The 14,689-nt window shown below is 40.8% G+C and overlaps 1 protein-coding gene across 1 annotated transcript in view; it reads right to left on the minus strand.

Annotated features, from left to right (window-relative positions):
* Positions 1-204: 204 nt before the first annotated feature.
* GABRP (gamma-aminobutyric acid (GABA) A receptor, pi) overlaps positions 205-14,689 on the minus strand; it is a 36,598-nt gene continuing 22,113 nt past the window's right edge. The window contains exons 6-9 of the mRNA XM_006864819.1: positions 12,138-12,275; positions 8,076-8,228; positions 7,321-7,508; positions 205-804 (exon numbers count right to left, since the gene is read on the minus strand). Coding sequence (XP_006864881.1) covers positions 502-804; positions 7,321-7,508; positions 8,076-8,228; positions 12,138-12,275 — 782 coding nt within the window. The 3' untranslated portion in view covers positions 205-501. The remainder of the gene's footprint in view (positions 805-7,320; positions 7,509-8,075; positions 8,229-12,137; positions 12,276-14,689) is intronic.

Here is a 14,689-nt window from a genome sequence, read left to right on the forward strand (position 1 = left end):
TATAAGAGGTAAATGTAAACGAGAGTCCCTGGGTGGCTCAAATGGCTAAGGGCTCAATTTCCAGTTGAAATGTTGGCATTTCAAACCCAAGCAGAGGTGCCTCAGAAGAAAAGCCCGGTGATGTGCTTGAAGACCCGTCTTACTTTGCACATATGGGTCACTGTGAGTTGGAATGAACTCCACAGCAACTAACAAAAATGAAACCCAGGGAACCTCTGACTAAATAGTCAGCCCTGAGTAAGTTTGTAGTCTTGGGCTTGCAGGTACGTACCTCATAAAATTAAAAGAGGAATGAGCTGATGATTCTATCCAAACTCCCTGTAATACTAGGGTTTCTACAGAGCTTAGAATAACGGTTGGGGGCCATTTTTTCCCCCCAGAGAAATACTCAAATTTTATTTTAGTTACTTGGCGGACCATTGGGTTAGGGTTGGACATATTTGGATTACAATGTCATCATTACCTTATTCATTGAAGATGAAAAATTTCAAGATTAGAGTCTCAAAAATATAGGTAGTATGCCCAATAAAAGACATTGGCCAGCATAAAAATCAAAGGAAACAGTAGTTTGGAACAACGATCCACATTACTGGGGTTTTGAATGGTGAAATAATCAACAATCCTGCCCATTTTATCTCTGAAGACAAACTTGAACTTGTCGCTGGCTTTCATTGTCAGGTCACTGTAGTCAACTTGATCACCGGAGATTTCAATGCTGGCAAAGCTGATCTTCCGTTTAAAGCTGGAAATGGAGCTGTTGATGATGTTAGTAATATTGACTTCTTCTACTTCCTTAGCTGTCCCCTAGTTTAGAGACAAGGCAGTTAGCTTGAAAGACTTGACTCAGCAAAAGAAATTAGTGGATAATGAACTAATAAGTTTAGAGACCTAAGTATTGAATAATTAGGCTTAATAGAGAGTGGCATTCAATGCTTTGGAAACTGGCTGGTAAGCCAGGCTTTAGCAGTTCTGTTATCCAGACTGTAGGCAGTTGTGGTTCAGAGGCAGAATTCTTGGTTTTCAGGCAGGAGACCCTGGTTCGATTCCTGGCCAATGTACCTCATATGCAGTCACCATCTGTCCGTTAGTGGAGGCTTGTGTGTTACTATGATCTAAATAGATTTTAGCAGAGCTTCCAGACTAAGTAGATTGTCAGGACTTTCTTCCTAGAGTAGGAAGATTTGATTTCCAAAAAAATCAAACCAAAAAAGTCAATCCCATTGCTGTTGAGTGGATTCCAACTCAGTGGTCCTACAGGACAGAGTAGAACTGCCCCGGAGGGTTTCTAAGGCTGTAAATCTTTACAGAAGCAGATGGTCACATCTTTCTCCCATGGAGCAGCTGGTGGGCTCAAACTGCTGACCTTTTGGTTAGCAGCATTTAACCACTGCACTACCAAGGTTCCTTTCAAATGTAAGTCAATAGGCAAAAACCCAAAAATCTTAAGGATAACAATGGTCTGATTTTCAACGAGGCATAGGGATGGTGTAAGTCTCCCCATCGTAGCTTTAAGGGCAATGCTTTGTTTCATTGTGCATGGGGTTGCCTTGTTTCATTGTGCATGGGGTTGCCATGAGTTACGGGCTGACTGCTAAGAGCTAACAGTCCTGGTGTGGCACTATAGGATAAGCGCAGGCCCACAAGGTCGGTTTAAACCACAAGATCAGTGGTTCAAACTCACCAGCTGCTCCTCAGAAACCCTATACTGGGTCGCTATGAATTGGAATCGACTCGATGACACCTGAAAACAACAAAAGTAACAATATCTCTAGGTCATCAGCATGTAAATTGCAAAGAAGAACTACTGTCTACTCTAGACATGAGCCCTAGTATGGTGCTGTAGGATAAGCACTGGACTGCTAACTATAGGTCGACAGTTCAAACCCACCAGCTGCTCCCAGAAACCCAATACAGGGTCACTATGAGTCAGAACGGACTTAATGGCACATAGCAACAACAACAACAACTGTAGGCATACAGAGCAATATAATGGTTAAGTACTCAGGCTTTGAAGTTAGCAGACCTGGGTCAAAATCACATTCTGCCTCTCACTATGGTAAAAGTTTAGACATATTAATCATTTCAAGACTCTATTTCTTATCCTGAAAAATGTTGATGATATTAGTACCTACCTCATAAGGTTGATAGGAAGATTAAGTGTGATAAATTATGTAAAACATTTAGTAGGTGTTTGATGAATTCCACTGTGTTCCAGGGTGGATGATAGGGTAATTTATGATGAGAGATAATAGAAATTAGGAATGTTTTAATAACTTTGCCATACAAACTGGAACGATGACACTCACTGTAATTCCAGGGAGTTGTCATTCTCCAATATAGCTGTGGGATATATAATGAAGTCAGAGAGCCAGACTACTAAGGTATCATATCTTGGTTTAGTTCTTTCTCCTCTCTGAATGGTAGATTCATCAATGGTAAAATTGGGATAAGTATGTTGTTGTTGTGAGGTGCCACTGAGTTGCTTCCTACTCTTAACGACCTAAAACACAACAGAATGAAACACTGCCTGGTCCTTTGCCATCTTCACAATTATTGTTATGTTTGAGCCCATTGCTGCTGCCATTGTGCTAATTCATTTTGTTGGGGAGGGCTTCCTCTTTTCCGCTGAGCCTCCACGTTACCAAGCACAATGCCCTTCTCCAGAGACTGGGTCCTCCAGATAACATGTCCAAAGTAATAGAGATGAAGTCTCACCATCCTAGCTTCTAAAGAGCATTGTGGTTGTACATCTTCCAAGACAGATTTGATTGTTTGTTGGCAGTTGATGGTACTTTCCATATTTCTTCTCCATTATCACAACTCATATGTATCAATTTTCTCATCTTCCTTATTCATTGTCTAAACTTTACATGAATATGATATGATGAAAATATCATGGCTTAGGTCAGGCACACCTTAATCCTCTTTGCTCTTGAACACTTTAAAGAGGTCTTGAGCAGCAGATTTGCCTAATGCAATACATCATTTGATTTCTTGACTGCTGCTTTCATGAATGTTGATTGAAAGCTGCAGGCTTTGATCGTCAAGTGAAGTTTAGACAATGAATATGATATGATGACTGCTGGCATTGTGGTTAGCTGATCAACCTGTAACCCTCCATGCTACCAGGATGTCTATAGACCGAGAAGAATTAAGGGCTCTTCCCTTCTAGCAAGCACGTTTGTATCATCTGCATATTGAAGGTTGATAATGAGTCTTCTTCCAACCCTGATGCCATGGTCTTCTTTATATAATCCAGTTTCTTGGATTGTTTGCTCAATATAAAGGTTTCGTGATGGAGGTGGTTGTATACCACAGAGTTAGTTCTGACTCAGTGATCCTGGTGGGGAACATTTGGCCTGCTGGTCATATAAGGTCTGCAAAATCATTTGGTCTGGTCCTGCTAAAACAACTGCAATTTCAGCCATCACACTGTTGTGAAGTGCCGTTGAGGCGATTCCAACACATAGTGACCCTGCATAAGGTTTTCAAGGATTGACTGGTGAGTTTAAATCACCAACCTTGCAGTTCAAATGGTCTTGCGGTCCATTGCTTATCCTACAATGCTACATGAGTTAATTCAATATTTGAACAAATATGTTGTTGTTAAGTTCCGTCGAGTCGGTTCTGACCCATAGCGACCCTGTATAGGGTTTTCGAGGAACAGCTGGTGAGCTTGAACTACTGACCTTGCAGTTCAAATGGCTTTGCAGTCTGGTGCATTAACCCACAGTGCCACAAATCTTTTTAAGTTGATAATTTTGTATGGCCCATGAATGATGTTATAAATTTCCAAATGGCCCTTGGCCGAAAAAAAGGTTACCCACCCCTGCTGTATAGGGTTTCTGAGGCTATAAATTTTTATGGATGCAGAAAGCCTTATCTTTCTGTTGCTAAACAGCTGGTAGATTTGAACTGCTGACATTGTGGTTAGCAGATCAACTTGTAACTCACTATGCTACCAGGACTTCTATAGATAGAGAAGAACGGTGAAAGGAAACAACCCTGGTACACATCTTTCCTGATTTTAACCACTCAGTTCTGGTTCCTCTAAAACACAATCAAGGGTTCTGGAATACCCATTCTGTACAACTTTATCCATAGTTGGTTATGATCCACATAACTGAATGCCTTTGCATAGTCAATGAAGTAGACGTCTTTCTGGCTTGCTCTGCCTTCAGCCAAGGTCATCTGATGTCAGCAATGATATCCTTAGTTCCATATTCTCTTTTGAATCCAGCTTGAATTTCTGGCAGTTCCTTGTCAATATACTGCTGCAGTCTTTTTTGAATTATCTTCTTCAGCAGAATTTTACTTGATTATGATATTAATGATTCTGTTAGATGATTTCCACATTCCAAGTTGGATCACCTCTTTTGGAATGGGCACAGATATGGATCTCTTCCCATCACTGGCCAGGTAGCTTCCAATTTCTTGGCATAGACAAGTGAGTGTCTCTAGCACTAAATAAGTTTGTCGAAGGGTTTTAATTTGTATTCCGTCAATTCTTAGAACTTTGTTTTTTTGCCAGTGCCTTCAGTGCTGCTTGGATTTCTTTCTTCATGTCCATCGGTTCTTGACCATACTCTATCCCTTGAAATGACTGAGCATTGGTCAATTCTTTTTGATACAGTGACTCTGTATATTACTTCCATGTTCTTTTGACGCTTCCTGTAGCATTCAATATTTTGCCCATAGATTCCTCTAACAGTGCAAGTGGAGAATTGGATTTTTTTCTTCAGTTCTTTCAGCTTGAGAAATGCTGAGCATGTTCTTACCTTTTGGTTTTATAACTCTAGGTCTTTGTACATTTCATTATAATATTTGTCTTTTTCTTCGCAAGCTGTCCTTAGAAATGTTCTGTTCAACTCTTTTTCTTCCTCATTTCTTTTAGTCTCTTTAGCTTCTCTACTTTCAACAGCAGTTTCAGAAACTCTTCTGACATCCATTTTTGTCTTTTCAATGACCTTTTGGATTTTCCCTGTATAATGTTCGTGATGTCATTCCATAACTCTCTGATCTTCAGACATTAGAGTCCAATGCATCAAATGTGTTCTTGAAATCGTCTCTAAATTCAGGTGGGATATAGTCAAGATCATATTTTGGCTTGCATGGACTTAAATAGACGCAAAACAATTTTCTTCAGCTTCAGCCTGAACTTGCATATGAGCAATTGATGTTCTGTTCCACACTTGGCCCCTGGCATTGTTTTGGCCGATGGCAGTGGGCTTTTCCACTTTCTCTTTGCACAGATGTAGTAATTTGATTATTGTGTACTCTATCTGGTAAGGTCCATGTGTACAGTCACCTTTTATGTTGTTGAAATGAGTCTTCAAAAATTCTATTATGTGATCTCCAACATAATTTCTAGCACTAAGGCCATATTTTTCAACTAATGATCCTTCCTCTTTGCTTCAACTTTTGCATTTTAATCACCAGTAAGATCAATGCATCTTGATTGCATGTTTGATCAATTTCAGTATGAAGAAATTAGCAGAATTCTTCAGCTTCATCATCACTGGCTTTAGTAGTTGGTGTGCAAATTTGGATAACAGTGGCATTAACTGGTCTTCCTGGTGGTGGTGGTGGTGGTTGTGTGCTGTGGAGTCAGTTCTGACTCACAGAGACTCTGTATAGGGTTTCTTAGGCTATAACTTTTTATGGGAGCAGAAAGTTTCATCTTTCTCCTGCTGAATGTCTGGTAGATTCAAACTTCTGACATTGTGGTTTGCAGCACAACTTGTAACCCACTACACTACCAGGGCTCCTTGATCCCCCTTGTAGGCACATGAATATTATCCTACCACAGACAGCGTTGTACTTCAAGATAGGTCTTCAAATGTTCTTTTTTGACAATAATGTGACAATATTTCTCTTCAATTTGACCTAATTCCAGGCATAGTAAACCATATGATTGCTGAACAGCTCACTAATGCCTAAGATATTGATCTTTATGTATTTCATTTCTGACAACTTTCAATTCTCTTAGATTCATACTTTGTACATTTCATGTTTCAATGATTAATAGATGTTTGCAGTTGATTCTCCTCATTTTATGACACACCAGCCTTAATTCTATCCATCAGGATCCTGATCTGACATAAGGGAGAATCACAAAAATGTGCTTTGCAGAACCTTCATCTTACAAGTGATACAAGAGGAGAGATACTACCACCAAGAAAAAACAGCTGGGAGTGGAATTTGTTCTTTCAACCTGGGGTCCTTGCTCTGTGAAGTTCCTAGATCAGGGAAAGATTGATGCCAAGACACCTGGAGCTCTCCACAGGAAGCTGAGCCTACAGATGCTGAAAGGAGACACAGACTGCTTTTTCAGAGCTAATGCTCTGAATTTGGACTTCCATACTCCCAAACTTGAGAGACTCAATTTCTGTTTTTCAAAGCACTTGTGGTATTTCTGTAGCACTAGATTTTATTTATTTCCCATAAAAATGTATTTCTGATGACTAAGACCCTGGGTATTTGTGATCATTTAAAATGATATAACATTTGCAAAAGGATTGTTACTGTATCTTAAAGGACATAATATATGCTCAATAAGTAATAACACGTATGATGATTCTAAATACTGGACCAGGGTGCTTCACTGCTAATTCAAATAATGACTTAAACAAACCCACTTCTGTTATATCAGTTCTGTCTGATAGCGACCCTACAGAAGAGAGTAGAACTGCTCCATAGGGTTTTTGAGGCTGTAAATCTTTATGGGAGCAGACACCCTCATCTTTCCCCCTTGGAGCAGCTGGTGGGTTTGAACTGCCAATTGTATGGTTAGCAACTCGACATTTAAGAGACTGCACTACCATGGCTCCTTAAATAATGTTAGTCTTTTTCAATTAGCAGTAAAATATGCTAACAGATACATTTGTCACAATCTAATTTTTAGTACATTTTTTTCCAGTAAACCATTACTTATTAGATTTAATAATATAAGAATGCAACCAAAGGATTACATCATAAATATATATTGATCTGAAACTTATAAACAGCTGGTCATATTTGGTTTGCTATTGGGTTTTTCTTGGGTGCTTGTGTTTTGTGGTTGTGATTTTATGGTGCATACAGAAAACAGTGATTTTTTGTTGGATAATCAAATATATTAATATCTCATTGTACTTGGTGATTAAAGTGGGCTCTGTCAAGGTTTGGCATGGCTTCCAGAAGCCACCTCCAACACAAACAAGGTTGAAAATCATTGGAGAAAAGTAGATCTTTGGAGGGCAGGTGCAGGTCCAGCTCATCTCCACAGACCAGTGTATGGTACAAGTGATGCATTTTATGCAGGGCCCTCAAGACTCTTACCCTGTCTTTGGCTGCCATCTGCTGTAAGGAGCTGTAGTGGGCAACTGCGTATTCTAGTAAGGCCCCGAACACAAAGCTGAAGCAGATCCCCAGGTAGACATCGATGGCCTTTATGAAACAGTTGGTGTTGGGAAGAGAAGTGCGGGCTCCGATCATCAGTGTGGTCATTGACAACACAGTGGTCACGCCTGGGAACCAAACAGAAGATGCTTCCACATTAGTGGCCAGTTAGCCTTCCAAGTTAGACCTGGCAGGACAAGACTCAGAAATAGAACATACCACATTTTGAAAGATCTGGGACCTTTTGGAACGTGGTTCATTTGCCCACTGTTTACAGATATGAATGATATGGTTTCCAAAGTGTTTTGTCTAGGGGGAGGAGATATTCAGCATACAAAATAGCTGACAATAAACCATCTAATCACATTTCTTCTTTCTGTGTCACTGTAAAATATAAGTTTAAAACTGCACAACTCCTAAAACAGTCTCTTGCTCTTGCTTTCTTTATCTCTAAGTCTCTGTCATTTCTCTTTTTCTGTCTCTCTACCTCTCTGTTTCTTTCCCACTCTTTCCCTCACTCTCTCTCCTTTTCTCTTTCTCCCTTCATCAAATAATCTCTCAAGAAATCAACTTCAGGAATTACCCTGTGAATATCAATGAAAATAATGAGCAAAGGTAGAAGGGGTTGGGAGGAGAACCCAATAACCCAATAACCCAATAACCCAATAACCCAACTTCCTGTTGGAGCGGCTTACCAATGCAGGTTCTTGCAGGAACTGAATCAAGGGAGATCCAAAATGAAACCCAGGATAACACAACCAGGAAAGTGGAGGGAACATATGTTTCCAAAATGAAATAAAGGACATTCCTCCGAAGTTCGAATTGCAAGACCAATCTTGTATAATTTCCTGGTAAGGTAAGCAAGATATGGAAATCATGTCTGCTCCCATGGCACTGTGGTTTACCTATGGGTTGTAAACCACATTAAGGAGTCCTAGTGTGGTGCTGTAGGATAAGCACTGGACTGCCAACTACAAGGGTGGCAGTTCAAACCCACCAGCCACTCCCTGGAAACCCTCTATGAGTTAGAACTGACTCTATGGCACTTAATAACAACAGCAACATAGTCACATCACCCCTGCTGCAAAATCTAGTTAGTGGATATTCCAGTCAATCAAGTACTGCCATTAAGGTTCTAAGAAAAGGAATTGCTATTGCATACAATGGATTTATAGGGTTTTTGATGCCCCTTTTACCCATGATCCTCTTCTTATGCCTCTCCCTATCATAAAGTACCTACAACATTATAACTGCTTGTTTCTTGACCTCTACCTCTCTAGACTGTGAACCTGTTGCAGGCAGACTGTGAATCGTTCAGTTGTGCAGACACAAAGCAGTTGTTCAATACATACTTGCTGAATGAAGACTAGTCATGGTACAAGTAATTTAATTTTTGATGATTTCAGATTGCACCTCAGAGTCCCATAGCACTTCAGAGTTTTCCTTAGGAAATGATCAATTTATACGAGATATGAAGGATGTAAGTAATAGAGAGTCATCATTAGTGGAGTTCCGTGTGGTAAATAGGCTATGCTAGCATCAAATACCCATGAGATAGAGTACCAAGCTGTAGCTGTATTAAAGGGAGGTGAGCAAATAGCAGAGAGAGCAGTAGTGACCAGCAGTTGGCTGGATAGAGCATGAAGATATCCTCCTCTGGGAATAGGAAAAGTCAGGTCCAGGGTAGAATTGCGGAATAAAGGTAGTGGAAAAGAGCATCCCCAATTAAAGTCTGAAATTTAAATGGTAACATTGACTAGCTAAGACAAAAGAAACATCTCTGGAGAGATCGATTATTCTATAGGCTAGAATAAAATGTATTATTCCTATAATTTTAGAACTACATGGGACCCTAGAAATAGATTTGAGGGTCTCAGGTTGTTGTTTTTGTGCTGTTGAGTTAATTCTGACTGATAGTGACCCTATATAAGAGAGTACAACTGCCCCATAGCGTTTTCCAGGCAGATCGACAGGTCTTTGTTCCCTTGGTGGCACTGGTACTTTGGGTGCTTAACCACTGTGCGACCAGACGTCCTTCAGGGACTCACAGACATTTCTTTATCTATGGCTAAATAATTTTTATTATATGATACAATATTTATGATAAGAGTCCTGGTGTGATGCTGTAGGATAAGCACTGGGTTGCTAACCACAAGGTTGGTGTTTCAAACCCACCAGTTGCTCCTCAGAAACCCTCTGCAGGGTAATTTAACAAAAAAAATAACATGACTTTACAGTTTTCCTCGACTTTATGAAAGTAGTGTTTTTTTCCTTAAGCTTGTTGTTAAGTGCAATTGAGTCAGTTCCGACTCATAGTGATCCTGTATAGGGTTTCTGAGGAGTGGCCGGTGGGTTTGAACTACTGACCTTGCCTTTAGAAGTCCAATGCGTATGCTTCAGTGCCATATCAGGACATGAAATGGCATAAACGAAGAAGCTGTTAGCATCAACTTATCTGGGAAAGCTGAGCATTTTCAGACCCCTCAAATTACCTGCAAAATAACATATGAAGCCTAAAATAACAGTAACATATGATGCTCCCAGGCACAGTTTAAAGCCATGGCAGTTTGATGCTGAGAAGCTAAATATAGTTTGCGGGGAAGGAGCTTTGGGTCACAACTGTAGCTGCTCAGAGTGCATGATGCCCCTTCAACAGTTCACTGCAAACAAATGATGAATGCCTGTTTAGCTTTTTATATTTTTTCAAGAAAGTGAAAATTCTCTTCAGATTTCATTTGGCTATCCAATACAGGTACTAATGTAAATCTTTTGTAAAAGTGATGTGGTATAAAGTGAACTATCAAAAGGTGGGGAATACCTGTACAAGTTGATAATTTAATTTGTGAAAGGATCCTTAGTCTATGGCAGAGGCAAGATTAAAAACCAGGTCTTTGAACCTTTGTTCCAGGGACCTTCTATTATTCTATGATGCCTGTTTCATTTCCTTGTTTTTGAGGTCTAAGTTTTAAAGAACACTGTTAGTATTTGACCAAATAACAGTCCTCTTTTGTATCTGAAGTAGGTGTGTGCTAACTGGAATGAAATAATTCTGAAAATGGAAATCATTTTTGCATGAACTAAAGAAAGAAATCTAGACTCGGTAAAACTTGACAACTATAATTCCAATTTATGAACCTATTGTTTGACAACAAATAAAGCATATTCATTTGCCCATTATCAAAGTACAAAATAACCAAGCCACATTGCCAATGAGTTGATCCAGATTTCTAATGACCCTCTAAGACCAAATAAAACTGCTTCTTAGGTTTTCAGAGACTGTAAATCTTTATGGGAGCAGACAGCCTCATCTTTTTCCCTGGGAGTGGCTGGTGAGTTTGAACCACTGACCAGAAGGTTAGTAGTCCAATGCTTAGCCCACTATGTCACTAAAGCTCCCTTCATGACAGTTGATTGGTTGGTTGGTGGTGTGCCGTGGAGTCGATTCCAACTCATAGCGACCCTGTACAGGGTTTCTGAGGCTGTAAATCTTTACAGGAGCAGAAAGCCTTACCTTTCTCCCACGGAACAGCTGGTAGTTTTGAACTGTTGACCCTAAGGTTAGCAGCCCAAATCATAATCAACTACACTTTATAAAAGTAATGCTTGCTAATTACTTTAGTTTCAGCAAATAAGAATAGTGGGAAGAATCATCTTTCCTTCTAGTCTTCTCTCTGCATAGTGTTTAGCTTCTAATTTTAATGTGCTCATGACCTTGCTGTGGGGTAGACATTGCCAGACGCTCCTAAGAAGTGAGGAAGGTGTGATTTTGTCTTGCTTGTTTTGGACATGGGAGCTCTGGTGGCAAAGTGGGTTATGGGTTGACTGTTAACCACAGGGTCAGCAGTTTGAATCTACCAGCCATTCTGTGGGAGAAAGATGAAGCTTTCTGATCCCATAAAGATTTACAGTGTCTGAAATCCTATACAGAGTCACTATGAGTCAGAACTGACTGGACGTCACATAACAGCAGCAGCCACAACGTTGGACATAGCGTCAGAAAGATCAAGTGCTGGAAAAGGACATCATGCTTGGTAAAGCAGAAGGTCACTCAGAAAAAGTGATGAAAAGTTTCAATGAGGTGCAGCCATGGGTTCAGATATACCACCAATTGTGAGGCTGGCACAGACTGGACACAGAGGCCTGCATAAGTCAAAGCCGATTCAATGACAACAACAAGCTCCATTAAAACACAAAACACTTTTTTTTTCAGAGTGTAAATGCTTATGAAAATAAGTGTTCTTAATATCATCATGAGATCACATCTTTTTTGAAAATATCCATTTAAAAAACTCAGATTCAACTCGCCCAGTGAAGTGAGCAAATCTTTCCTTCCTGACCACTTAGATTTGGTTGTGCTGATGATGGGTTCAGTGGATGTCTTCACTGGTGAACTGTGCTCTTATTCCACAACCCCCCTCGCCTCCCTAAGGGCAGAGAACCAGTTTTCCAGTTAGGAACAATGGATTTCATGCATGGGGGAATTGCGGAATTTGAGCGATAAATACAACACATCCGGAGGCAAATGTTGCATTGTAGCAGAGCTGGCCCAGAGGTCTGCTTGTCAGTGGACCGTTTAGGTCCTGGGTGTAGAACAGGTACAGATGCCAAGCCCAAACCTAACCCTCATCCCCACCCACTGAGGGGCCCCTGAACTCACAAGGCGTCAAATGGAGAAAGGATGGTATTTATGACTCTGAGCACCACGCTCCACCTCAGTTCAATTATTTTCACTTTGTACATTTTGTCACACAGGTTACCTGTCTCCTGCTTCGACCTGGTGACTAACGTGAAATATCGTTGGATGGTGTACTGAGCAAGCCGCAGATTTTCCAGCCCACGCACGGAGTCATTCCCTCTCAGCCACATGAACTCCACGTCATTCCCATCATACCCCCCTGCAAGTAAAAGGGTATTGTGGTTAGTGTAAATAGAGCCCTGGTAGTCCCATGGTTTAACTGTTGGGTTGCAAGGTTGGTGGTTCAAACCTACCAGCTTCTCCAGAGAACGATGAGCCTGTCTGCACTTATAAAGATTTACAGTCTCAAAAACTGAATGCTGTAGGATAAGCACTGGACCGCAAGGTCGACTTGAAACACAATGAGGTGATTCAAACCCAGCAGACACTCTTTGGAAACCCATACAGGGTCACTGTGAGTCAGAACCAACTTGATGGCACTTAATAGTAACACAGGTTGGACCTGACCTAATGGCAGTGGGTTTGGTTTTTGGTTTGATGGTCAGTGCAAAGTCATTGCAGATTGAACTTGTCTGGCAAAGACTATGCTCTGGGGACAGCATGAGCTCTATCTTGGTAGCGGCTCATCCAAACCTGGTGGGCTTCTCAATATAATTATGGTGTCCACTTAGAATGCTGTACATGGGGTCCCTATGAGTCAAAAATGACTCCATGGCTTCTAACAACAGCAATATTTAGAATGAGGAGTCCCTGGGTAGAACAAATGGTTAATATACTTGTCTGCCAACTGAAAGGTTAGAAGTTTGAATCCATCCAGAGGCACTTCTGAAGAAATGCTTGGTGAGCTACTTCTGAAAAATCAGCTGCTCAAAACCCTCTGGAGCACAGTTCTCCAGCAGTTCTTTCTCAAGTACACTGACACATGTGTGGTTACCATGAGACAGAGTCAATTCAACAGCAACTGGTTTTTATAGAAGTGAGCAATCAAATTATTACTTCGCTTGTACACTGATGAACTGATCACAGTCACCTATTGCATCAGTGTTCTGTCTCTGGATGGATGTGAACAAGTGTTTGATAGGGTCAAATCTTTCATAAAGATGGGGTTTGAAAACAAACAGACACCCAAGCCCTTAGTGAGATTCTGTACCCAAATAACTGCAATAAACATTCAACAAAAGCATCTTGTGCTCACCGGGGACAGGGTTTGTACAAGCACAGTGCTGGAGTTTCCAGGAGAATCTCCCTCCTGGGATTTAAATGAGCACAGCCGTGACACACAGAAGACAATTACTTTTTCCATGTGGCCCTGAAAATGAGTTCTTTTCTTGATAACCTCAAGTTTTATTCTGCCACCGAACAGCTGTAGGGTTTGCATGCATTTAATCAATAAGATAATGAATCTGTCTGAGTCCTTAATTAAACATCTATGTCTGAAAAGTTACCTTGAGTTGTTGGGGCACTTGTAGCCTATAATGTAAGGTAGGCCCCATGTCCCTAGCTCTACACTCATTTTTGTCCCCTTGCATGAGCCATGCCTTATGCCTTAATAAATCCTGCCTGTAGCATGGCTTTCCCAAGACACCTATCACAGGTGCCACCTCTCCAACCACAGGCTGGCTTACTTTGAAACAACGAAGTATTCCACAATGCCAGGGAACTCATTTGACACACATCAATGGAGAGTAAATTCTCGTTCCTCATGGTGAGCAAATCCCCACATACCAGGGTAGATGCCCATTGCTGACATTACTGTATCAAGCTTTGTACTGATCAGGTAAGGTCCTTTACAAGTTGGAAGTAGCTGTGTGATAAATGTGAACGAGTGCTTTGTGTGTTTGTAATTTCTCACTTCTGCTGCTTTGTACTTGCATAATTATGTGCTGTAGCAGATTCTGAGTCTCACCTCCTTCCCTCTTGGTGATTTCCTAGTGAGCCCCCCATGTCTTATTTCAACTGACACTCCTAGAAAGTCTCTGACTCCACCAGGGCCCCCCAGCTCCATTACTTCTTATTGTTATAATTACCTTTATTCTAATTATGTAAAGTTCTGTCCTCTTCATTAGACTGTAGAGTGCTTGAGGACTGGAACATCATTTTTATCTTTGTATCACAAATTTCTACCACTGTGTCTAACACAAAATAGTAAGTTCATTGTTGAATGTGTGAATGAAAGCATTCAAATGGGAACAGAGAGTCAGGGGTGATGAGACCAGTCATCCATATTTTCTGGGGACTATGCTGTTGTTAAGTGTCATGGAATCAGTTCTGACTCATAGCGACCCTGTATAGTATTTTTGAGGTGTGGCTGTAGCTTTGAACAGCCAGCCTTGCAGTTCAAACTGAACTTGTGGTCCAGTGCATTATCCTGCAGGACTGGGTACAAAACAGTTACCACATACTGCTGTTAGATGAAATATTGGAGGTTCAAGCCTAGCCAGAGCACCTTGGAAGAAAGGCCTAGAAATTTACTTGAAAAAAACCATCCACTGAAAACCTGATGGAACACAGTTCTACCCTGACACACATGACTGCGGTATGAGTCAGAATCAACTGAATGGTAATTGGCACTGGTACCATTCGTGTGTCAGTTTGTTGTACTGTGGTCACTTG

Source organism: Chrysochloris asiatica, unplaced genomic scaffold, assembly GCF_000296735.1.
Source record: "Chrysochloris asiatica unplaced genomic scaffold, ChrAsi1.0 scaffold00071, whole genome shotgun sequence".
In the NCBI taxonomy this organism is placed as follows: domain Eukaryota; kingdom Metazoa; phylum Chordata; class Mammalia; order Afrosoricida; family Chrysochloridae; genus Chrysochloris; species Chrysochloris asiatica.